We start from the raw sequence: 24,356 nt of genomic DNA, 5'->3' as shown, positions 1-24,356 counted from the left end.
TAGTCATCTGATACTCTTCTCTCTGTCTTTCCTGCCTTCTACACTTCTGTCCTCCGTGTTATCACCTTTCTTCCCCTCCACGTCTTAACATTCGTCTAGTAATATCACTAACAACTGACGCTATAATATTCTTAAATTAACTTGTCACTTTTTTCCATTTTTCTTCTCACTTTATATACGGTAAACTGTGTATGGGAGGAAAACTGATGTATATTGTATAGTTAATAATCAACCAGTGGCACTTGGAGTTGTTTCCCCCCTCATGAGACTCCAGTGTTTTGTGAGGCGGTATGTGAACAGTGGGAGAATTGGAAGATAAATATTGGTAAAAGAAGAGAAATAAACGGAAGAAAATGGGTGAGAGAAGCAAGAGGGGATACTGAAGAGGAAGTAAAAAGATTGAGTGATAGAACTGGTGAATGGGAGATGGGTAGCGTGTCAGTGTGTATGAGTTATTGCTGGAAATGTTTGTGATGGGTGAGGTAACATTTTTAGAGCGTATTATTTTACTGACAATAGATTGATAATATATCTGAATATAGGAGGATAAATGATATATATTTTATAATGCAAGCATCTTTAATATATAAATTCATAAATATATATATATTCTCATTTATAAATTCTCTAAGATAAGATCAGGTAAGCTGCCTTATATGGAAGACTTATGGCACCATGATTCTCACTATATCACATACTATAGAATCTGTGTTAAGAAACAACCATAACATATTGGATACACAAACATTATGTCTAGTTAAAATACATCCAAATTGTATCGTCAAATTAACATCAGTAACTGTAAAATCATTAGACAAACACAAGAAGAAATAATATAATAATAGTTAATAGTTGATTCATTAGGAAACAGAAGTATTAGAGAACTGTAGCCATATAAGAGGTTTTCCGGCACATGAGAATGACTGAAGAATATGAACAAGAAACTGATGTTGACAGAAATGTTAAAGTTAAAAGAAAACTAAAATGTTTGAGACAGAGACAACAGTAACACAAGGCAGGTAATTGGCTAATATTTACCATCATTGTAAACAAACATTCCAGTTATTTCTCTTACATTGTTATGCATAAAGTTTGTTGGTGTGAGAAAGAATAAATAAAGTTGTGAGATCAAAGAGAAGCCAAATTACTATTAAACAGAACAACAGGTGAGTCAGTGAGGGTGACAACAGGTAAAGTTATTACAAGTACTGCGGCCTTGATCACCTCTACCTGTTGAGACTCACTTCACACCTGTTGAGTCAGACAGCAGGTGAAGGTCAACACATTACAGCTTCTGTGTAACTTAAAGAGACGACGACCAGGTTAAGGTGTGACGATTACAAGGTGGGCGTTTGGTACAGTCCATTAGGAGAAGACCCATTACCATTACCATTGGTGATGCCATTGCCATTACCATTGGTATAGCCATTTCCATTGGTGAGACCGTTGCCATTACCATTGGTGAGGCCATTGCCATTACCATTGGCAATGCCATTACCATTACCATTGGTATAGCCATTACCATTGGTGATCCCGTTGCCATTACCATTGGTGAGGCCATTGCCATTACCATTGGTATAGCCATTACCATTGGTAAGACCGTTGCCATTACCATTGGTGAGGCCATTGCCATTACCATTGGTATAGCCATTACCATTGGTAAGACCGTTGCCATTCCCATTAGTAAGGCCGTTGCCATTACCGTTTCCGTTGGTATATCCATTGCCATTACCATTGGTGACACCGTTGCCATTACCATTTGTGAGACCGTTGCCATTACCGTTTCCGTTGGTATATCCATTGCCATTACCATTGGTGAGGCCATTGCCATTACCATTGGTATAGCCATTGCCATTACCATTGGTATAGCCATTACCATTGGTGAGACCGTTGCCATTACCGTTGCCATTGGTATATCCATTGCCATTACCATTGCCATTGGTGAGGCCGTTACCATTACCATTGGTATAGCCATTCCCATTACCGTTGGAAGCACCGTTAACACCGTTAACACCGTTTACACCATAAGTGTATCCGTTGCCATTACCGTTGACCACTCCGATCAAAGCATTGAGGTCGTAGAACTGCGGGGCGGTGGAACAGTCGAAGTTGTACCACCAGTCACACACGAAGTACTGCTGGTTGAAGATGGTGCCGTTGGGACACAGGAAGGAGTCGTTCCTGCCATCTGCTTGACAGATGTGGAACACCTGTCGAGGATAACATAGAGAAAACTTCTTTGATACATTTTCAAGAGAAGATGAACGTTGACTTAGAGATCCTGTTTTTATAGTGAAAATATACATCTTAATAACAACATAGACAAATAATTCAGAGTAAATACTGATATTTGAGAATTTGAAGAATAAAAATTATTTTGAGGTCATTAGGACAAAAAGTTAACTAAGAATACTAGTTTGTGTCTCATGAAGTATAACACAATCGATCATCCAGTGTTGGTGATGGAGGAGCTTCAGTTAATGTGTTACGTAAACTCTGCAGTGAAGAACATATCGGTAAACCCATGAACTGAGGACAAATCAACTGAACTTCCTTAAGATAGGCCTTTAATATCTCTCTTGTTTAAACAGTATAAGACCTTCAAGAACCCGTTTCGAAGACCAGTTAAAAATAATCAATAATTCTCTTGAAATAACAAAAAACTAATAAGAAGGGTTTTAAAAGACTGGAAAACACGAATTAAAAATGTGTTCTACGTTCAACTAAAACTTTCAGTAAAGAAAGAAGAGTGTCGTTGAGTCTGAGAGTCTCTTGCTTGTTTGGGAAAGTGATATGATACTTTATAGTGTAAGTCTATGTAAGGTTTAACTGTTCCTATTATACAATATAACCATTAATGTGTGGAAGAAATGTTTACATCTATTCGTCAAAGTTTTGCCAATATTAGTATACATATGATTACTCTAAAGAGACTCAGCTGACAGCCGGCCTCGGGGGCAGTATAAGACTCACCTGACAGCCGGCCTCGGGGCAGTATAAGACTCACCTGACAGCCGGCCTCGGGGCAGTATAAGACTCAGCTGACAGCCGGCCTCGGGGGCAGTGTAAGATTCACCTGACAGCCGGCCTCGGGGGCAGTATAAGACTCACCTGACAGCCGGCCTCGGGGGCAGTGTCAGCGTAGTATCCGGGTATTAGTCCGCCGCAGGAGAATCCAGTGAAGGGGACAGAAGCCAGGATGGGATAGTCCACGCCGGGGACGCCGCCACCTCCAATAGCATCAGCAAGGGCGCTGATGGGGTCCACGATGCCGTTGTAGTACCCGTTCCCGTTAACAGCGCCGTTGCCGTTGGTGTAACCACCGTTACCGTTTATTCCATTACCATTGGAATATCCACCATTGCCGTTACCATTGACTCCATTGCCGTTTCCTCCATTGCCGTTGGTGTAAACACCATTGCCATTTACTCCGTTACCATTTCCATTAGTATATGCACCATTGCCATTTACTCCATTACCATTTCCATTAGTATATGCACCATTGCCATTTACTCCATTACCATTGCCATTAGTATATGCACCATTTCCATTTACTCCATTACCATTAACTCCATTACCATTTCCATTAGTATATGCACCATTACCATTTACTCCGTTACCATTGCCATTAGTATATGCACCATTTCCATTTACTCCATTACCATTTCCATTAGTATATGCACCATTGCCATTTACTCCGTTACCATTTCCATTTACTCCATTACCATTTACTCCATTACCATTTCCATTAGTATATGCGCCATTTCCATTTACTCCGTTACCATTTCCATTAGTATATGCACCATTACCATTTACTCCGTTACCATTTCCATTTACTCCATTACCATTTACTCCATTACCATTTCCATTAGTATATGCGCCATTTCCATTTACTCCATTGCCATTTACTCCGTTACCATTGCCGTTAGTATATGCACCATTACCATTTACACCATTGCCATTTGCGCCATTACCATTACCATTGCCATTTCCATTAGCAATGCCACCGTTACCATTGAAGCCATTAGTTGGCGCCAGGTAAGTCTGTTGCTGAGCCAGACACACGCCTATCACACCTGTTGTTGAGGAAACAACACCGACATTACTGGTGGCCAGAGTAAAGTACATCACAGAGCAGCAATATCCGTGTTAAGTCTGGGTCACATAATACCTCTTACGAGATCTTGTGAGGAAATTAAGTTAGTTATATGATGGTGATGTTATATTGTGCTTCAACAACTAAGACTGCTAGGTGGCTTATGATGAAAGAGTAATTAGTTGTTAGAGGACTCGGTGAAGACCTGAGTGTAGGTGAGGTGGATTCGTTATCTACACCTTCCATGAGTGATGATTCTACCTGCCCTGAACCCTTTCTGCTTCTTAACACCTGTCTACACCTACACGGTACCTCATACAAGCTTCAAACTCCGCCACCAATAGGCAGAAAATCGTCATAATTCCAGTGAACTAATTAAGATAATGTTTTTACTTTATTTGATGCTGTATATAGAAAATAATAATGTTTTCTTAATACAATGCAGACTAAGAAGAAATGGCATCTTTGTAATCAAACACATGACAATGGAAAAAAACTCACTAAACATTTAAGTTTCGATGTTTACTGACGTCCCCAATGTTCCTCTTTCTATCTTCCTAACAACTAAAGTGGATGTCGAGGTATAACGAAGCCTTATTGTTTTAATATGTTGTACTTTTACTATGGAGAGAATTACAGTGAACCCTGAGTGATGGAACTACCTGTATGTGACGCTTTTCTTCCTACTCGGGGTCAGCAAACTCAAATATTGCTATCATGAGAGTTAATATACATTTATTTGTTATAAAATCTCACGGAGCTCAAGACCATACAGTGTATTAAAGGTAGTTTCTCTTTAATAGAATTTGAAAATCGAATTATGTGTTTCTTATAGCCATATATTACTCGACTTTAATAGCTGAAGGGAAAAGGGTGAAACTTAAGCCATATGAATTAATTAATGAGAATTTCAAGAAGGAAATTAAAATGTCTGAGTTAATAGGCATAAAGGATATACGAAACGTAATTACATTCACATTAAATAAACAAACACGATCATCAAAACACCTGAGAAGAGTATAAAGTAACTTACCTAGACATAGAAGGCTTCTCATTATTCTAGTCATGCTTCAGGTCCCAGAAAGCAAATTAATAGAAAATAGAAAAGCAAGTTTCCTTAGCTTGCTTCTGAAAAAGTGAGACTGAGAGTAAAAGTTGGGAGAGGTAGCAGGGAGGTGGTAGAAGATGAGGGGGAGATGTGATGGTGGGTAGACGGCGCGGCGTCTTATATACCTGGTGGTGGTCAGGCAGGCGGTCCTCCCGCGTCAAGGACGGCAACAAGGAAAACGTAACATCAAGGGAGAACTACTTGTGTGTTTCTGGTCCACCACCTACGAGGTTTTTATCACGAATTAGAAATCTGACCTGATGAATCCTTACTAACAGGGAGAGAGTCAGCACTGGCCAGTAATTAAGGCACTTTAGTTTTAGGAACCCAAAACATCTTGGTCTCCGGCACCATATATTGTCCAAAACTACAGATTTAGTGACTATTGTGTACGGTCATTATACAACCCTCCACTCTTATGACATCTTAAACATAATAATTGCACTGTACTCATGACCCTCGACCTAAATATTTGCCTAATGACCTCACTAACCTAAGATATTCCTGAACGTCACGTATAAAGTATGTTTTGTCTATTGGCAGTACCCAACCATCAAAACTTGATATACTATGAACAATTTCCACTCACCCCTGACCTTTGACCTCAGCAATTTACCTCTGACCTCTATAACTTAATATGGTGTATAACTTCATCAATCGTTTTCTAGTGCTATAAAACCCAAATATCGACCCCAAGTTGTCTGATACAAAAATTGGTTACTACTATATTTAGATGAACTTTGACCCTCTAATGACTTGGTTTACTAACAGTTTCCTAATTGTTATCACTAAGTATCAGGATCTGTCACGTGTTTGAGGTGATAGAAGGAGTAAATTATTAATTATAACAACTTGTAGATGTAATTCTTAGGTAACTTGTCCCTGTAGACTCCTGAAGGGTGATCGTTGACCCGTGTTTAAGATAAAAGATATTTGAGCAACATGAGCGGGTTGCCTCCTGCAGTCTACTGGTGGCTGAAGGCCTCCCTCGTATACTTTCACAATCTACGGTGTTCAGTCGTTGTGTTCCTCCAACCTTTATCTTACTTCAGGGGTCTAGATGATTTTTTTTGCCACTTATTCTTTGTTTGTTAGTTGTGCCATTTTTAAGGTGCCATTTTTCCCTGTATATCAGACATACTACTATCCTAATGTAAATGTTACGCCGCTTCCCGTCTATATACTATGCTTGCCGTTTTCCCACGATTGAAATGAAACTCGTAGATTATTACACTGCGTCACTGTGTGGGTGCTTGGTCGAGGCTAACTAGGGCAGGGCTGTAGATTAAGGAGTGTATTTTAGTTATGATATAATTTTATGTCCTTTTATCTATCAATAAGAACTGACCTTTCACACTTAATCTGTAAGAGCTCTACTGATAGACCCATTTACTGTAACATGATACATTAATACTGCCAACATGATATTGCAATGTCTGTGTTTTATTTATCTAGTCGTCTACACATGATCTCGTTTATAGATAATTTATATCTTGATAAAGTAGTCCGTGATAGGCTGGCTCTACCCTCGCCCGGGTCTCTCTCGAGCTGCCGATATTTCCACGTGATGTAGTCGCTCGCTAAGTAAATCAGAGGAATATCGAAGTCACTACAGTAGTCTTACAGTACAGTCAGGATGGTATAGACTTTGAGAGAACATGTTATGGTGGTGGTGTACCGGCTAGCACATAGCAGGTCACCTTTCATACTTGATTTCGCATTAATTAACAAAACATCCAATATGATTAGGTTATATACACATATAAAATGTTAATCTGCGTCATGCTGAATCTTAGTAGCAATTGTAGGGGGCAGCACTCAGGACTCCGTGGACCTTCCCCTCAGACAGGTTAAAGCCTATTATTGTAGTATGTGGTATGATTTATATTCCCGTCATATTATAAGGATAATCAGATAACACATAATTTAGTTTACTTTTATTCTGAATGTTAATAGTATGCCCTTCCATCCTCCTTCTCAATCACTGGCCGTAGTCTCTCCAGCATAGAGGCGACAGGGTTCCAGACGAGCTGTGACTTGTTGCAGATCCTACTGGACATGAGTATGGACCATAAGTTCCCTTGGTGTCTGTTGTCTCTCTGGCGCTCTAAGGTTCATATATTATTATCTCACTCCTTTGGTCTGTAACTCAGCAGCCACGGGTCGTCTCTGTCTCCTAAACATTACTGGACTACTCGGGCTGTGTGGATGGTGTAGTGGTCGTGGACAAAGATTACGGGGCCTGCAAGGATTGGATAGTTCTGTTCCTGAAATGAAGGGAGGAAAAATTCTTGTAAAATATCCATGTATCCTGTAGAAGTAAACCTCTCCTCAATCCAGGTTACGTCACCCATACCGTGGATAGAGACCCGTCCCCATAAGGAAGAAGAAATAATTATCTATATTTAAGCTAAGGTTAATAATGATAGTTTACTAGATTTGTCATCATCAATAAATTATCTGGTAGACTATATCATACAACTCATCACATATATCGTAAAGGGGGTGTCAGAACGGGTTACTCTGTGGACGTGGATTGAAACTAAATGAATCAGGTAGTAAGTGTAGTAAACAAAAGGTGATTTGGTTTGAGTATAAAGTCAAGCGTCGTTTACAGATCTCATGGATTAAAACTGAATATTATGAGAAAGTTCAAATGTAGATCTTATATCCTAAGTTCAATTGAAATATTGTAATAATATTCAATGAGTGAGCTGCCATAGAGATACACAGTTAGCATTAAAAGCACAGCAATAAAAACTTTAAGCACAAACAAATGAAGCAGCGGTTCAATAATGGTTCACTCTAGGTCTCGACTCATTGATGTATAGCGACCCAAACATCCTCAAATTTACCAAAAATACGTTTTTTAATGATTATCTGATCCTCCATACTTAAATAATGTCTAAGATTCCCTAAAGTTCCCTAATTATAGAGTTTGAAGGTAATGATCTCAACTTCTCGTAAATTCTCATCCTAAAATTTCGAATCGGACTTCCAAAGTATCTGAGACCTTCACGGAGACCAAGTAATTGTATACACTGTAGGTTAGGTTAGGTTAGGTTGAGAAAAGTACAGTATGAAGACATGGATTAGGAGAAATTATGCCAAAAACTATCTCAGACTCAATGGTAAACCGCTACCTAACGCCTGTGTTATGTGTTGTGGTGGTGGACGGCAGAGGTGAGTGAACGTTGTGGTAGTGTATGATATCTTCAGTTTAATGAGTATAATGACTTAGACCCTTGAGTATAATGTAAGTAGACCCTTGAGTATAATGACTTAGACCCATTAGTATGATGACTTAGACCCTTGAGTATAATGACTAAGACCCATTAGTACACTGACTTAGACCCTTGAGTATAATGTAACTAGACCCTTGAGTATAATGACTTAGACCCATTAGTATAATGACATATACCATTGAGTATAATGACTTAGATCCTTGAGTATAATGACTTAGACCCTTGAGTATAATGACTTAGACCCTTAAGTATAATGTAACTAGACCCTTGAGTATAATGACTTAGACCCATTAGTAATACTAGACTAATGACTTAGACCCTTGAGTATAATGACTTATACCCTTGAGTATAATGACTTCCTTGAGTATAATGACTTAGATCCTTGAGTATAATGACTTAGACCCTTGAGTATAATGACTGAGACCCTCGAGTACGGCATTCTAACCCTTTGATTACGATATAGTTCTCAGGAGGTAAAAAGTAATCATACTCAAGGGATTAAGGCATCGTACTCAGGGAATTAAGTCAACTTACTCAGAATGTTAAGGCATCCTACTCAGGGAATTAAGTCAAGTGTACTCAGGGTGCTAAGGCATCGTACTCAGGGAATTATGACAACGTACTCAATGCGTTAAGTCATCGTCTCAGGGAATTAAGTCAAGTGTACTCAGGGTGCTAAGGCATCGTACTCAGGGAATTTAGTCAACTTACTCAGAATGTTAAGGCATCGTACTCAGGGAATTAAGACAACGGACTCAATGCGTTAAGTCATCGTACTCAGGGAATTAAGTCAACTTACTAAAGATGTTAAGTTATCCTACTAAAGTAATTAAGTCATCATACTCAAGGGGTAAACTTATTATTTTACAAGACTAAAAAGTTACTACCTACAAATTAATTTTTTGCTATATGAAAATCTATAGTTGTAGTGAAATTTTAATGTACGTGTGATTCTTATTAGCAATGACCATCTATTGCACAAAAATTTACTGGTGTTTATTATAAGAACAAAAGAGGGTTATGTGTTTTAAATGACGAATCGAATATTGTATGTGGATTCATGAGGCAGGTGATGAGGTGTTTTAGTGTTTGATTCTTAAACAGTGGCATCCTGTCATTTAACTCTGTACAATAAAAGAGGATAGTGAAAAAACCTTTAAAATTCAAGTATTTATATTATATATCTTTTTTATATATTAATTACACAAAAAATAGAGAATATATTGCAAGTTAGCATATACATGAGAAATATATGGCACAAGTATTGTTAGTACTTTATATGCTGTAAAGAAAAATCATAAAAAAATAATTTATTACTTAATCTGTGAACTTTTACCTTTGGTACTTTGTGGTACTTAACCTACAAGTCTCAGATAAGAAATTTTTGAACAGGTATTTCCACTAACAATGATAAACAAACTGACCAGGAGACGAGGAACCATCAGTATGTTGAGGTAGTGAAAATATTATTGTTGATGAAGAGATTACAGACCTAAAATAAGTCTTATGAACTTTGAGATATTCTTTATATTAAATGTAAGCTGTAGAAGATATAAGCATGGACTATGAGGAACTTGATTACCATATAAACATTGCAAGAGAAGAAAGAATAATGAAATTCCTGGGGTATGCTAATCCAATGACAGTTCTGATCCAGGAATATCATTGAGAATTCTTTTACAATTTGAATTAATGTTTGTAAAAAAATAATTTCAAGATGAAGATATAATTCCTAAACTGTTGAAACTGTATCCTCTTAATTATGTACGAGAATACAGTGTAATAGTTAAAGTAGAGAAGATTTTAACACTTACTTATAAAATATAACTAGAGGTAAACACACTACACGGTATCCCCTATGACTGTGTCCTGGGGTCGAAAGAGTGTGTTTCAGGGTCAGTGACTTAAACTTACTCGTGGTAGCTGCATGTTGTCCAGAAACACTCGTGGTCTCTCCTTACAGCTGTTGAAGAGAGATCAGAGTGGTGGAAAGAGCGTTGCAGCTTCATCGTCGGTTGAGAGAGAGAGAGAGAGAAAGAGAGGTATGAGGAACGTTCTTAGTCTTATACGTTAGGCGTCTGGTATAATCCGTTGGGGGACGAGGCAGCGGCGTAGTTGTAACCGTTGCCATTACCGTTGCCATTGCCGTTTCCATTACCGTTGCCATTGCCGTTTCCATTACCGTTGCCATTACCGTTTCCAGTGCCGTTACCGTTGCTGTAGCCATTTCCACTGCCATTGCCATTACCGTTACCGTTGATAATACCATTACCATTGCCGTTTCCGTTCCCATTACCATTGTTGTAATTGTAGCCATTTCCATTTCCGTTTCCATTTCCAACACCATTGCCGTTGGCAGCCCCATTGCCATTACCATTGGTGTATCCGTTTCCGTTGCCATTTGAATAGCCATTTCCGTTTCCATTTCCAACACCATTACCGTTGGCAGCCCCAATGCCATTACCATTGGTGTATCCGTTACCGTTGCCATTTGAATAGCCATTTCCGTTTCCATTTCCAACACCATTGCCGTTGGCAGCCCCATTGCCATTACCATTGGTGTATCCGTTACCGTTGCCATTTGAATAGCCATTTCCGTTTCCATTTCCAACACCATTGCCGTTGGCAGCCCCATTGCCATTACCATTGGTGTATCCGTTTCCGTTGCCATTTGAATAGCCATTTCCGTTTCCATTTCCAACACCATTGCCGTTGGCAGCCCCATTGCCATTACCATTGGTGTATCCGTTACCGTTGCCATTTGAATAGCCATTTCCGTTTCCATTTCCAACACCATTGCCGTTGGCAGCCCCATTGCCATTACCATTGGTGTATCCGTTACCGTTGCCATTTGAGTAGCCATTTCCGTTTCCATTTCCAACACCATTGCCATTTCCGTTTCCATTTCCATTAGAATATCCATTACCATTTGCATACCCGTTTCCGTTACCATTTCCATTGCCATTTCCGTTGCCATTACCATTTCCGTTTCCATTGGAATAACCATTGCCATATCCGTTACCGTTGATAACTCCAATCAGAGCGTTGAGTTCGTAGAATTGTTCAGCGGTGGAACAGTCGAAGTTGTACCACCAGTCACACACGAAGTACTGCTGGTTGAAGATGGTGCCGTTGGGACACAGGAAGGAGTCGATCCTGCCATCTGCTTGACAGATGTGGAACACCTGTCGAGGACAAGAGACGAAGACACAGCTGTAGTGGTTGGGACTGTTCAACACGAGGGTCATCTGGTTGACTAACATGGCACAGGGAGGATGATCAGATGGGGTAAGAGTGAACAATAGCATGTGGGTCACTAATGAATCTCAAGCTAGAATTAATCTCAAGTTACTAACAAAATGACAAACAAAATTTGTTCAGTATCTTTCACAAATTTTAAGCAGCAAAAATATGAATAGATTCTAACTCCAACAATCAACTAACAACCCAGGATACTGAACCTCTTGAACAAGGTCGTACACAAGTCATTTTCCCAAAGACAACATTATACACTCGTGGTGGTGTTGTGGCGACTGTTAGTGTTCAGCTTGACGACACTGACACAAGTGAAACAAAATAATAATAGTAATTGGCTAAAGGTTGTAACATGAAATAGGGAACAATCTCAGAGTAGGGGAGGGTATAACAGTACTATACTGTATTTATTTGTGGTAAAAAGTTGATTAATTGTTATTCATTTACTTATTATTATATAACTATAAACACTTAAGAAATGATAAGTGAACTTGACTGTTACTTTCCATTATCTTAAAAGTGAAAAGAAAATGGTCAAAATAACTCCACAGTGGACAATGTTTACCTGGGCTTTAAGAGAATGAGTCACTTATCACAAACCCTAAGTGTGGAAATACAAGGAACTTGGTTGACATAACTCACCTGACAGCCGGCCTCGGGGGCAGTGTCAGCATAGTATCCGGGTATTTGTCCGTCACACAGGAAGCCGGTCTCTGGGACAGAAGCCAGGATGGGATAGTCCACGCCGGGGACGCCGCCACCTCCAATAGCATCAGTAAGAGCGGTGATGGGGTCCACGATGCCGTTGACATTTCCGTTACCGTTGGTATAGCCACCATTGCCATTTCCATTACCGTTGCCATTACCATTAGTGTAGCCACCATTGCCATTTCCATTGCCATTACCATTACCGTTGGTATAGCCACCATTACCATTTCCATTGCCATTACCATTAGTGTAGCCACCATTACCATTGCCATTACCATTGGTGTAGCCACCATTGCCATTTCCGTTACCATTACCGTTGGTATAGCCACCACTGCCATTACCATTACCGTTGGTAGCGCCACCATTGCCATTACCATTACCATTGGTGTAGCCACCATTGCCATTTCCATTGCCATTACCATTACCATTAGTGTAACCACCATTGCCATTTCCGTTACCATTACCGTTGGTATAGCCACCGCTGCCATTTCCATTACCGTTGGTAGAGCCACCATTGCCATTACCATTACCATTAGTGTAACCACCATTGCCATTTCCATTACCGTTGGTAAGACCACCATTACCATTTCCAATACCATTTCCATTTATTCCGTATGAATAGCCTCCGTTGCCGTTTCCATTACCATTTACTGCACCATTCCCGTTACCATTACCATTAACTGCACCATTGCCATTTCCATTACCGTAGGAATAACCCCCATTTCCATTACCATTACCATTTACTGCACCATTCCCATTCACACCATTTCCATTAGCCCCGTAAGAGTATCCTCCATTTCCATTGGTAGCAATTCCATTTCCGTTTCCATTACCATTCCCGTTGCCATTTCCATTACCGTTACCTCCGTTTGTCGGGGCAAGGTAGCTTCTCTGTTGTGCCAAACAGACGCCGACCAAAGCTGTGGAGAAGAGGAGGATGATAAGTGTGTTACAAGGGCGATAAGTGCGTGTTACAAGGATGATAAGTGTGTGTTACAAGGATGATAAGTGTGTGTTATAAGGGCGATAAGTGCGTTTTACAAGGATGATAAGTGTGTGTTACAAGGGATGATAAGTGTGTGTTACAAGGATGATAAGTGTGTGTTACAAGGATGATAAGTGTGTGTTACAAGGGATGATACGTGTGTGTTACAAGGATGATAAGTGTGTGTTACAAGGATGATAAGTGTGTGTTACAAGGATGATAAGTGTGTTACAAGGGATGATAAGTGTGTTACAAGGATGATAAGTGTGTTTTACAAGGGATGATAAGTGTGTTACAAGGATGATAAGTGTGTGTTACAAGGATGATAAGTGTGTTACAAGGATGATAAGTGTGTGTTACAAGGATGATAAGTGTGTGTTACAAGGGATGATAAGTGTGTTACAAGGATGCTAAGTGTGTGTTACAAGGATGATAAGTGTGTTACAAGGATGATAAGTGTGTGTTACAAGGATGATAAGTGTGTGTTACAAGGATGATAAGTGTGTGTTACAAGGGATGATAAGTGTGTGTTACAAGGATGATAAGTGTGTGTTACAAGGGATGATAAGTGTTGTAAGTGGAGGGAATCTTCTTCAAGGGTTAAGTCTCGGTCTTCCCTCCTCACCCCTTCCCCTCATCCTTCCCCTCCTCCTCCCCTTCCCCTCCTCTTCCCCTACCCTACTACCCCCCTCCTCGTACTACTTATAATGACCTGTTGTTGTTTTAAACTTTCGAGATAAGTGATGGTTCATGACCGGATAACTTCCTTTGGTCTCTCTCTCTCTCTCTCTCTCTCACCCATTTAACTTCGTACCAATTTCGTATTCAAGGATAATATTAATACTAAGAACACTATGAACGAAGTCTAAATGATGTTAATAATTCTTGTTAGTTATGGTAAATGATAATCTATCCTGGAAAATTATCAAAGCGTCTTAAGAATAATAATCGGGGTCTTTAATTAGGCAGGTGACTGGGACTATGAGTTAGACTGGATGAGTGGTAGATTATAACTGGTGACTGGAGCGACGTTTGAGCCAAGGTCAGACACACTTTGGTCAAACTCATGAGGTAGAATGAGGAGACGATCTTAATAAATGAGGGAAGGTGTGTAGTTCAAGGCAGGTGTGTGTGTGTGTGTGTGTGGTAAAGAAGGAAACACGGTTGAGGGAAGATGTGTATAATTAGAGGCAGGTGTGCTGGTAAGACAGGTGTGTAACTTACGGCGTGTGGGACTGGCGGTCAGCTTGTTGACGTGGGAGAAGTGTTAGTTGTTGTTGTTGTGGTAGTGAGAGTTACTGTGTTATATATGACAGCATAATGTGAATGTACAGTTATGAAGGGAAAGTTAAATGGATGACAGTCTGGAGTGTTTATCATAAGAGAAGGATGAATTAAGTCTGTCTCAAGAAAAAAAAAAGTAGATTAATGACCTAACCTAACCTAACCTAACCTAACTGAACTGAGTAATGTTTTTTTTTTTTTTTACGTTGCTTACGACTGGTTCTGAGACGTGTTCAATTTCTAGTGAGGTGAGGAAGCGGTGACCACCATAACACCGTCTATTATAACATGAATCTCAGAGGTGATAAAGAGTAAAGCTAAGTGAACACGTCTTACGGTGGTGTTGTCTGACGGGCCAATAGTCTCATCATGTGATCATTTACAATATTTAGCTGGAGGCGTTGCGGTCAGCTACTGGCAAGCAGAGTGAAAATACGACGCTGTTGATTACCCAAGTTGGAGTGGATAAAATTTTTACCCTCGTGATAATAAAATGAATCATGTGACAGCAGTGACAAAAGGAATGAATTTAACTCAGATAATACCCAAGCTTTTGGTTCTCTCTCTTAACAAACTACTGTAAGAAAGTTTCTATTGCTTCAAGAAATTCACTACCAACACTCATGTATTGGGAGACATTCTACATATCTGCAACAGCTATTATTTGGCGCCCAATTTGTCGACAGTTTCAGTATATCATCCATGTCAAGGCAGCTGGAGCCTGCAGCCTGGCCACGGGAGGGAAGGACCGCTTACCATCCTCCTCCAGCATGTCAGGCCGCCACACTGACTGGTTAGTACCCGGGGCCGGGAGACGTGAGCAAGTTCATAGCTCCTCCGTCCTTGCTCCCGTAGCGATGGTCAGTTGCCACGCACCATTTTATTTAACTGTTTTTTGTAGATACATTTCTAAACTATAAAAAAGTCTGAGTAATGCAGCTTTACCCTGTTTATGAAAGTTTAATGTAAAGTAAAGCAAAAGTGAATTTACAGGACGAGAAAGTCAGTGGGGAACTGTCACGTAATACACACTTGTGGGAACTCTGTGTAACGTCACGTTTACATTCACCAAAAAGCTCTATATTTCGTGTCTTCGTGCACCTTAACGTGGATGAGTTATGTGTCTCATTCTCTCAGACATACTGTAATCCTTATATGGGTTGGTATAGCAACAAGCCGAGAGAACAAGAAGAGAAAAAGACGTCACAATACATCGACTCCACTGCCTGAAACAAGATGAACTGACCTGGGCGCGTCTCGTTTCTTTACTGCCCCGGTACCGCCCCATCACACACACTCTCATTATATTCTTTAACTAACTCAATCCATTCCTTCTTCTATCCCTCACATAAGGTCTATTTTATTTATTATTTATCCTATCAGTTCTCTTAACCTCTTAATACTTTCGCTCTGTGTAATCGGTAGGTTTTAGCCACACATTCCTTCAGGCATTACTCTCACACAGAAAGCTGTATAGACAAACGTGAATTATATGCACAGACATCACTAATGACCCCTGGGAGGTTCGAACCCACGACTCTCAGAAGACAATCGTGGGCGTTACAAACTGTCAGACCGAAATCACTCTAAGCCATTCCCGGTACAGTTGGTAATGCCCACTCTTGCCAACTGAGTGTCGAGGGATCAAGACACTCTGTAGCCTGAGTAACTAACTTCCCACAACAATACTTTACCGGCAAATATTATATTCCTCGTGATCTTCGTCATCGTAAATGGAAAGATCCTGAAGATCCTCACACGGGAAGGAACAAAGTTTTAGCTGGTGGATCACTCAAGGTTGTGGCAGAAGACTCGGTGGAGGGAAAGTCCCGGTGGGAAGAGGAGTAGAAGGCGACGACGGGCCGAGAGCGAGAGTTGTGTGGCTGTCAGCACGGGTCTGCTCTTATATACACCGTCGCCAGTTTTGCAATCATCCCAGGGCTATGGCGGAAGAAGGGGGGCAGACGGAGAAGAAGGGCCTCGTCAGGGTCATAGCCGAGACCTCTGCTACACATCCCACGCTCGGGCTCAGGGCTCCCGGGGGGCACAACCCGGCCTACTCGACCTCGTCAAAGGGTAGACTATCATAGACGCTAAAATTCATGTCTTCTTCTTTTACCTTCTCTTTATTCTCCTTCCTTCATTATTTTCTTCTTTATTACTATTAGTTATGTCATTAACAAGATCATAGTGACATAAAGTGTCATTATGAGTAGTAGTTACCTATAAACTTAATAATAATGGCGCCGGTGGTTGGGAAATATAACTATATGATTATTGATGTTATTGTTATGGATATTGTAACTATTGACTTTACAGGTGTTGTTATTATTATTATTATTATTATTATTATTATTATTATTATTATTATTATTATTATTATTATTGTATTGTATTATTTTAGTAGTAGTAATAGATCTGCGGCTCAACTAACTCAACACAGCTAAGATAGCTACTTATGTATTAGGATATTTAATTTTAAGGTAATAAAATGGTGGCGAAGGTATGGCTATCAGGGAGGATGGAGGCCATTAGAAAAATAAATAAATAGTAGTAGTAGTAACACACAACTTCCGCTCTTTTATCAAATGTTCACTTCCATGAGATTGTCAGGTGTGGTGGAGGACGAAGCTCATGTAAAGTGCCTGTGTGTGTGTGTCAACCCTGCGGCGGGCCCATCAAGGACTCGTGTTTATAGCTCAAAATAACCTCAGAATATGACTCTAATAGTGTGTTATCACGTCATAACTCCTGCATTGTTTATCATACTTCCTGAAGGACAGTGAAGATAATGATGCCCTCCCAAAAACCTACTTATTTACATATTTCTAAGCTCAAGGGTCGTCCACCGCGAGTCTTGCGTGAATACTATGAACAAATGGCGTGGATTGGTCGTAGTAGTAGTAGTAGTAGTAGTAGTAGTAGTAGTAGTAGTAGTAGTAGTGGTAGTAGTAGTAGTAGTAGTAGTAATAGTCGTAGTAGTTTTTTGTTGTATTAGTACCAGTAGTAGTAGTAATCGTGGGATCAATAATAGTAGTAGTAGTAGTAGTAGTAGTAGTAGTAGTACTACAAGTAGTAGTAGTAGTACTACAAGTAGTAGTAGTAGTAATCGTGGGATCAATAGTAAAAGTAATAGTAGTAGTAGTAGTAGTAGTAGCGACGATGATGATGATGATGATGATGATGATGATGATGATGGTAAAAGTAGCAGTCGTATTCATCAGAAAAGTAAGGCTACCAATTCATGAAATTTGTGAGTCACTTAACATTTTATCTACTAAGAGGGTGGAGTGAGACTAAACCGTGACGAATCACTAATAAAGCAAGTGTAAGTGAAGGGAAAGGGAAGGAGAAATTGGGAGGGGTGATGAGTGGGTAGGAGTGGGGTGATGAGTGGGTGGGAGAGAGGGTGAAAGAGGAAAGGAGGTGGTACTGAAATGCTCTGAGGTAATTCGTAACGTATACAGGTAAAATTCTTAAACCTTTCATCTGATGGCAGGTAAGACTGTCATTATTTACAACTTACATTTTTGTCGTGTTTTCGTTAACGTATTTACCTGATTGATGTAACTTACTCCAGCCTTTCACATCCTCATCAGTATGCAATATACAGTCCTGAGTGGTATAACGCTTTAACGACTCTTACGTGTATGTCCATAGCTCAATGTTATGTTATGGATAAAGTGTTTATAATCCCTCACAGGTAACTCTTAATCACTGCATCACACTGATTATGTCCGTGTGTGTATAAGTTGCGTAAAAAAATCAAGTCATATTTGAATGTAACGTTACAAGTGTATTGTAAAAAGAACTGATGTTATTTACTCTACAACTCTGGTGGGCTGCTGACTGGCCATGGAACATCTTAACATCGTGAAATGAGATGATGTAGCAACAGGTGTGATAATGAAGGTGCAGTGTTGGCAGGTGACCCGTCCTAATGAGCCAGGTGAAGAGAAGTGCCCGTGACAGTAAGTAGCTGGTGTGTGTGTGTGTGTGTGTGTGTGTGTGTGTGTGTGTGTGTGTGTGTGTGTGTGTCATGCTATTAAAGAAATCCCACGACATAGCTTCAGGAATCAAAGAACCCTAAATGTTGTTGAGAATTTCTATACAGAGGAAGCAGTTCATGGGTGAGAGTGAATGATATTATCAGTCAGCGGCGGCGGGAGATAGGTGAGAGAGTGCGTCAGGGCTGTGTAACACCACCGTGACTGTTCAGTATACCTCTGGATGGGTCAGTGTGTCAGGATGAGGAATGCTGACGTAAAATAGACGCTGCCAGTTACTGTATGGCAATGGCGCTGTAACGTGAGATGAAGGATGTAAGTAGTGTGTGTGTGTGTGTGTGTGTGTTGAAAGAGTAATGTTTTTAGTCTATGGGTAAAGTTATCGTACAAGAGCGAGAGAAACTATTTCATTGTAGCTTAAACAGTACAGGTGACACACAGATAAGAACTGGGACCATTTCTGTATTACCACAACCATCATCACCATTACCATTCATGCCCTCACTACCACCATCACCATTGCTACTGACGGTGTGGGAGTCCGGTGGTGTGTGTGTACTGTTCCTCCGTGTTCCTCCCTCAGGTCTTGCAACATTAGCTGGTGGGAAGCTGCTCTGAATGACTAATGTGGGGGGGGGGGGGCTAAGGGGGTCTGGAAGTTTACCTGTGTACTGCTAAACGCTACTCTGGTGAAAGTAAACACACGCTACAGACGCTCTCCTTGTGGTACCCAGACCTCAGAGTTGAGATACAAGACCTTTGTGTTTTGGTTAATTTCGTTGGATCACTTGGTTAAGAATAACTGTTATTAATTATTAACAAGAGTTTAAGGTTTACGCCAGAAATCCACCATAATTTTGTTAAGATGCTCCAGTTCTTTTATTTACTTCTGTTCATTCTGCAGGAAACTTTTTTTTTACTTCAATTGTCATTCTGGTGTTGTGAATGTTTGAGTCTGGTATAGAAGCCTGAGGGTAAACATTCCTGAACTATAACAGGTGTGAATGTAACTATTATCAGAACATTTAATATAAGTAGAGACAGACGAGAAAGCGAGAAATTAATGAAGACAATTTTACTATTTACACATTTGCTGCATCAGGTGAGGGAGCAACAGATACCCGAGAGGTGTGAGGGAAACAGGTGACAGAGGTAGAGGTATATACCCATCCTTCATCTGTCTCGAGGACCTTTGATGCTAGGATCCAACCAGATGAATAAAACAAAATACTATCGACTAGGAAAACTCTTGTTGGTATGTAGAGCGGGAGCCGGGCTGCTTCGGTTGTACTGGCGCTGCGTATATAACATAAAGTTACTCAACAGCCTCTCGTGTCGCCACCTTGAACCAGCACCGTTGATTCATAAGCAGTCAACAGCAATCATACGTGTGAATAGACCTTACATCATGGACTTCCTTGTACTAAAAGACAACGATGGGCAAATCCAGAGAGGTACGAAGCTGGTGGAGGTGAGAAGGTGAGGGGGCGAGGAGGTGTATAGAGACGGGGCGCTCTGACTTTCTACACGACCTCTCAGCTGGGTGATAGGCTGCTGACGACGAATGGTACGATATCACCCAGTTATTCCAGATAGACAAGAAGATTGATTCTCTACCTCGTGTTTGTATTGTTCACGGTGATTTCGTCTGATACATCTCTCAATACATTAAATTATTCCCTCTCTTCAGTATCTAGATTAGTGGACATATTAACTAACTTTATCAGTGTATCTACTTTGCCACAACCTTCTTCTGTCTCCTCTTAGATGTCGCCATTAAACAACTACGAACACCGAGAATCAAAACAAAATACTAACTAACTTACTGACAATTTTACACGAGTTATTGATTTTATATGACATTAAAGAAATAAACTTTAGTTATAGGTAGAAGAGATAGATGAGTGTACACAGTGAGGCGCATCAGGGGAAGGTTAGTTGGTGAGGATGGCCAACGTCAGCTGTAAAAGTTATATATAGAGGCAGTGAGACGAGCACAAGGCGGCAGTGAATCATGAACTTGAAGGAGGAAAGAGTGGGCTTGAGATGACCTTGTTTGTGTGTGCCAATAACCTTGTTCCTCTATACCTTGTAAAGTGTATCATCATGCCAGTGCTTCTCTAGACCTTCCCGTCCACCTCCCTATATTAATAATGAATATATAAACCATTTCCCTACACACACACACACACACACACACACACACAACACTCCTCTATGTTACAACACCACATCCATCCTGCCAAAGTTTTCAGGAAGATTAAGTAATCATATCTATCCTTTTTTCCATATCAAAATAAAGTTTCCCTCACGTTCACTCGAGGCACTAGTCAGTCATCCCTCTTCCTGCACCCATAGCCATGCAGCACCTTCACCACGACGGCCATAAGACGTGGAAAATCAATACTGAGGACTTCCTTGTCTTGCCTTATTAGTGACCCTCGTGCTCTTTATTATTGCTTACACTCATCTAGACATTCACAGTCCTCTCACAGCGTCATGCAACTCCTAATGCCTTACCGCGTGTGTCATACGTAGAGGATTATCTTTTGTTGTCTAATGTTTGGTATTCGTCGTCTCAGTCCGCTGTGGGTGGAAAGAAAACAAAAGAAAACACATATAAATGTTTTAGTTGATTTAGTTGGTGAGTGTTAAGCTCGGCAGCCACTAGTGAGGTGATCGAGGCTAAAGGAGAATAACAGTAGGAGGTGTGGGCGAGCTGTATGACGGCGGTGGTTGAGGTACTGCAATATGTTCCCCGTAAAAGATTAGGATTTGGGGAGCTGAAAGTGCGAGGTTATCAAGGCATGTGAGAGAGAGAGAGAGAGAGAGAGAGAGAGAGACTATACTGTGATCATACCGTAATTCAAACGCTTCAGTTCCCTTTACTCTAATATAACAAGATCACACAGCAGATTAACGGGTAAAAAAAACAACCTCGTCATCTGAAGCGCATAAAAAAACCGAGTCTCTTTTGTTCTTTATATAACTAATTCCTCTGAAACATATCGTTGGAAGTGAATGACAACTACTCGAGGAAGACTTGGCCATGGTGGAAACAAGAGGACAACTGGAGGTGGATCTTTAACCTGGTAGGAACTCAATAACACAGAAGAACCACAGGAAGGAGGCGACGAGGAAGGAGGCGACGATAACGTATGCGAATCATTACAACAACAACAACACTCTAGAGTTTATAAAAATTCCCCTTGTATTTCGAAACGTTTATCCAGGAGAACTATGACTACGGTTAATTAATTGTTTGGTCATTTCTTAAACTCAGAAAAAACTCAGTCCAGGAAGGGGTGTGGTTGGTAGCCCTGTCTCACTGCTAAGGTCTACAGTTGGTATGCTAGGGTCTACAAGTAGTCTGTTTCCATTTCGGGGTGGGTGTGAGGACAGTGACAGGCCAAATGGTAGTGCAAAGAACAAAATTGGAACGTTCCATTTTAAAAACACTAACGGAGGAAAGAAAAGGTCTCCTCTTTGATAACAATCGTGGGTTTATAGCGATCAACAAGCTGCAACAGGATTGACAAGCAGTGACGGGGGGAAGGGGGGGAGGGGGACTTCAATGCAGCTGACAGTAGACCATCCAGAACAAACCTTCAGCTCCGTACAATATTGGAACATACAAACTGTGGGTATGTATTAAAATTACATTGACTTAAATTATGAAGCCTGGTCTCCAAATACCGTAATGTATCCTGGTAAATACTAAAGTAGGTATGTCACTTAGAGAGAGTAGTTCCCTACACCTGAAATGCATTGTATTCAACTCAGCTTGGATATAAAAGGTATATTTACCTCTCAAAATATTGTTGGGTTATGTAGTAACTTTTATTTGTGTTAATTGTTAGGTTTCATTAGGTAAGTTTGGTTCTTCTTTTATTTCAAATAATATAGATTTTCTACTGGTAATAAAGCCTTAATTTAAGTACAGTGGCAACCGACCATCATAGAGAAATATGTTTGTTTGTTTGGTGTAATAAAGAAAAACAACACCAAGTTTATTTTTTTAGGAACATTAATTTTTAGTTGAGGGAAATTGTGGTGTAAAATATGCGTACAAACTACCATATACCTGTATAAGGGGTTACAGGTAAATCTAGTTAGGAATGTATTTAATCTTAAGCTACCTGTAATATGGCGTCATTATCGTATACGCTCCTATATTAATTGGCGTAATAAATGATTGTGTTGGTTAATATAATACATCAATAGCGTCTGATTTATTTACGTGAGTTTAATTACCTGTAAGTGTGGTTGATAAGGTGATGTGGTTGATAAGGTGATGTGGTTGATAAGGTGATGTGGTCGATAAGGTGATGTGGTTGATAAGGTGATGTGGTTGATAAGGTGATGTGGTTGATAAGGTGATGTGGTTGATAAGGTGATGTGGTTGATAAGGTGATGTGGTTGATGAGGTGATGTGGTTGATAAGGTGATGTGGTTGATAAGGTGATGTGGTTGATGAGGTGATGTGGTTGATAAGGTGATGTGGTTGATGAGGTGATGTGGTTGATCAGGTGATGTGGTTGATCAGGTGATGTGGTTATGATGGTTGGCTAAAAGTTGATAAGATTCTGATCATGGCTTATGACAGCTGTGGACGAGTTACTTGTTGTGGTGTGAGTTACTTGTTGTGGGTGAGTTACTTGCTGTGGTGTGAGTTACTTGTTGACGGAGCAGACAGGGTAATGACCCAGGTGACTGCCCCTCACTCTCAGACTAGGCGTTAATGACAGACCTTGTATTATTAATTTCCACACAAATTGATCACACATTACTACATCTTGAAGCAACTTGAAAATATTTAACAAACATGTGCGCCAAAATAACTTTATCTTCTGTTAATATTTCAATTGATTTTGTTGATTCAAGACACGTAAGGTTGTGGCGGACAGTAAAAAGTAAAAATTGTTACCGGATAGTCGAAGCACCGCCCGCTTGACGAGTGAGTGAACGTGATGATTGCAATGGGGATGAAGTGTGACCACAAAATACATTTAACCTCGTCTTTTGGTCTGAGTAAGTCCTGTGATTCTTATTATCTAACTGCTGTGTTAGCTTTAATACTATAAGAAGCTCTGGTACACACGTTACGCTTGGGGACATACGCTAACTGAGGAAAGAAACTGTAATCCTGGAAAATAAAGATCGTTAATTTTTTTTACGCAACCTACAACATCATCGAGAACTGATGTGTTAATTCCCTGTCTTACTTTTGTTATCTTTTGTGGATATTGTTGAAAATATAAACAACTAGAGGTTATAAACAAAGCGAGGGTAAGTGATAGTGGCGGAGGGTGGGAGGAAGGAGAAGGAAGGAGTACCCGACCCCCACACTCCTCACACCCTCACTGACGTAACAATCTCAACTTCAAATTGGATGACAGAGTGAATTGTTCTTTCTGATGTTCTGCATGATAATGGTAGAGAGACAGAGCAGTGTATCCGTAATGGTCTGGGAAGCGAATGGTAGAGTGGTGGGTTGAGAGTCTGTTTAGGGACTAGCTGCTTGAGGTGTTCAGCGCGGACCAACACTTCCAGGTAACGTGTATGTTTGTGTGTGGAGGTGTGGTGTTCCTTATCTCTCTCTCTCTCTCTCTCTCTCTCTCTCTCTCCTGCGTTGCGTTATACCTGTGTCTGCCTCACTCACCTGGCC

At 40.4% G+C, this 24,356-nt stretch overlaps 2 protein-coding genes across 17 annotated transcripts; both read right to left on the bottom strand.

The window, feature by feature from the left end:
* Positions 1-560: 560 nt before the first annotated feature.
* On the bottom strand, positions 561-5,289 carry LOC121875940 (loricrin-like). Of its 14 annotated transcripts, XM_042380718.1 has the most exons (5): positions 5,130-5,289; positions 3,771-4,076; positions 3,606-3,665; positions 3,112-3,563; positions 561-2,210 (listed from the first exon to the last, which is right to left on the bottom strand). In XM_042380718.1, the coding sequence occupies exons 1-5, from the start codon at positions 5,161-5,163 to the stop codon at positions 1,338-1,340; spliced, it is 1,725 nt and encodes a 574-aa protein (XP_042236652.1). In that variant the 5' UTR covers positions 5,164-5,289; the 3' UTR covers positions 561-1,337. The 14 variants fall into 14 exon arrangements, with proteins under 14 accessions (XP_042236652.1, XP_042236648.1, XP_042236644.1 ...); XM_042380714.1 differs by having other exon boundaries at positions 561-1,592; positions 1,683-2,210; positions 3,112-4,076; XM_042380710.1 differs by having other exon boundaries at positions 3,112-3,479; positions 3,522-4,076.
* Positions 5,290-9,604: 4,315 nt separating this feature from the next.
* LOC121875957 (glycine-rich cell wall structural protein 1.8-like) lies at positions 9,605-16,550 on the bottom strand. Of its 3 annotated transcripts, none has more exons than XM_042380771.1 (4): positions 16,376-16,550; positions 12,787-13,332; positions 12,347-12,687; positions 9,605-11,634 (listed from the first exon to the last, which is right to left on the bottom strand). In XM_042380771.1, exons 1-4 carry the CDS (start codon positions 16,407-16,409, stop codon positions 10,513-10,515), a joined length of 2,043 nt encoding a protein of 680 aa, XP_042236705.1. In that variant the 5' UTR covers positions 16,410-16,550; the 3' UTR covers positions 9,605-10,512. The 3 variants fall into 3 exon arrangements, with proteins under 3 accessions (XP_042236705.1, XP_042236706.1, XP_042236704.1); XM_042380772.1 differs by having other exon boundaries at positions 12,347-12,792; positions 12,937-13,332; XM_042380770.1 differs by having other exon boundaries at positions 12,347-13,332.
* Between the last annotated feature and the right edge of the window lie 7,806 nt (positions 16,551-24,356).

The sequence above is a fragment of the Homarus americanus genome, unplaced genomic scaffold (genome assembly GCF_018991925.1).
Source record: "Homarus americanus isolate GMGI-L3 unplaced genomic scaffold, GMGI_Hamer_2.0 scaffold3384, whole genome shotgun sequence".
Lineage (NCBI taxonomy): Eukaryota > Metazoa > Arthropoda > Malacostraca > Decapoda > Nephropidae > Homarus > Homarus americanus.
This window is presented reverse-complemented; position numbering and strand designations above follow the sequence as displayed.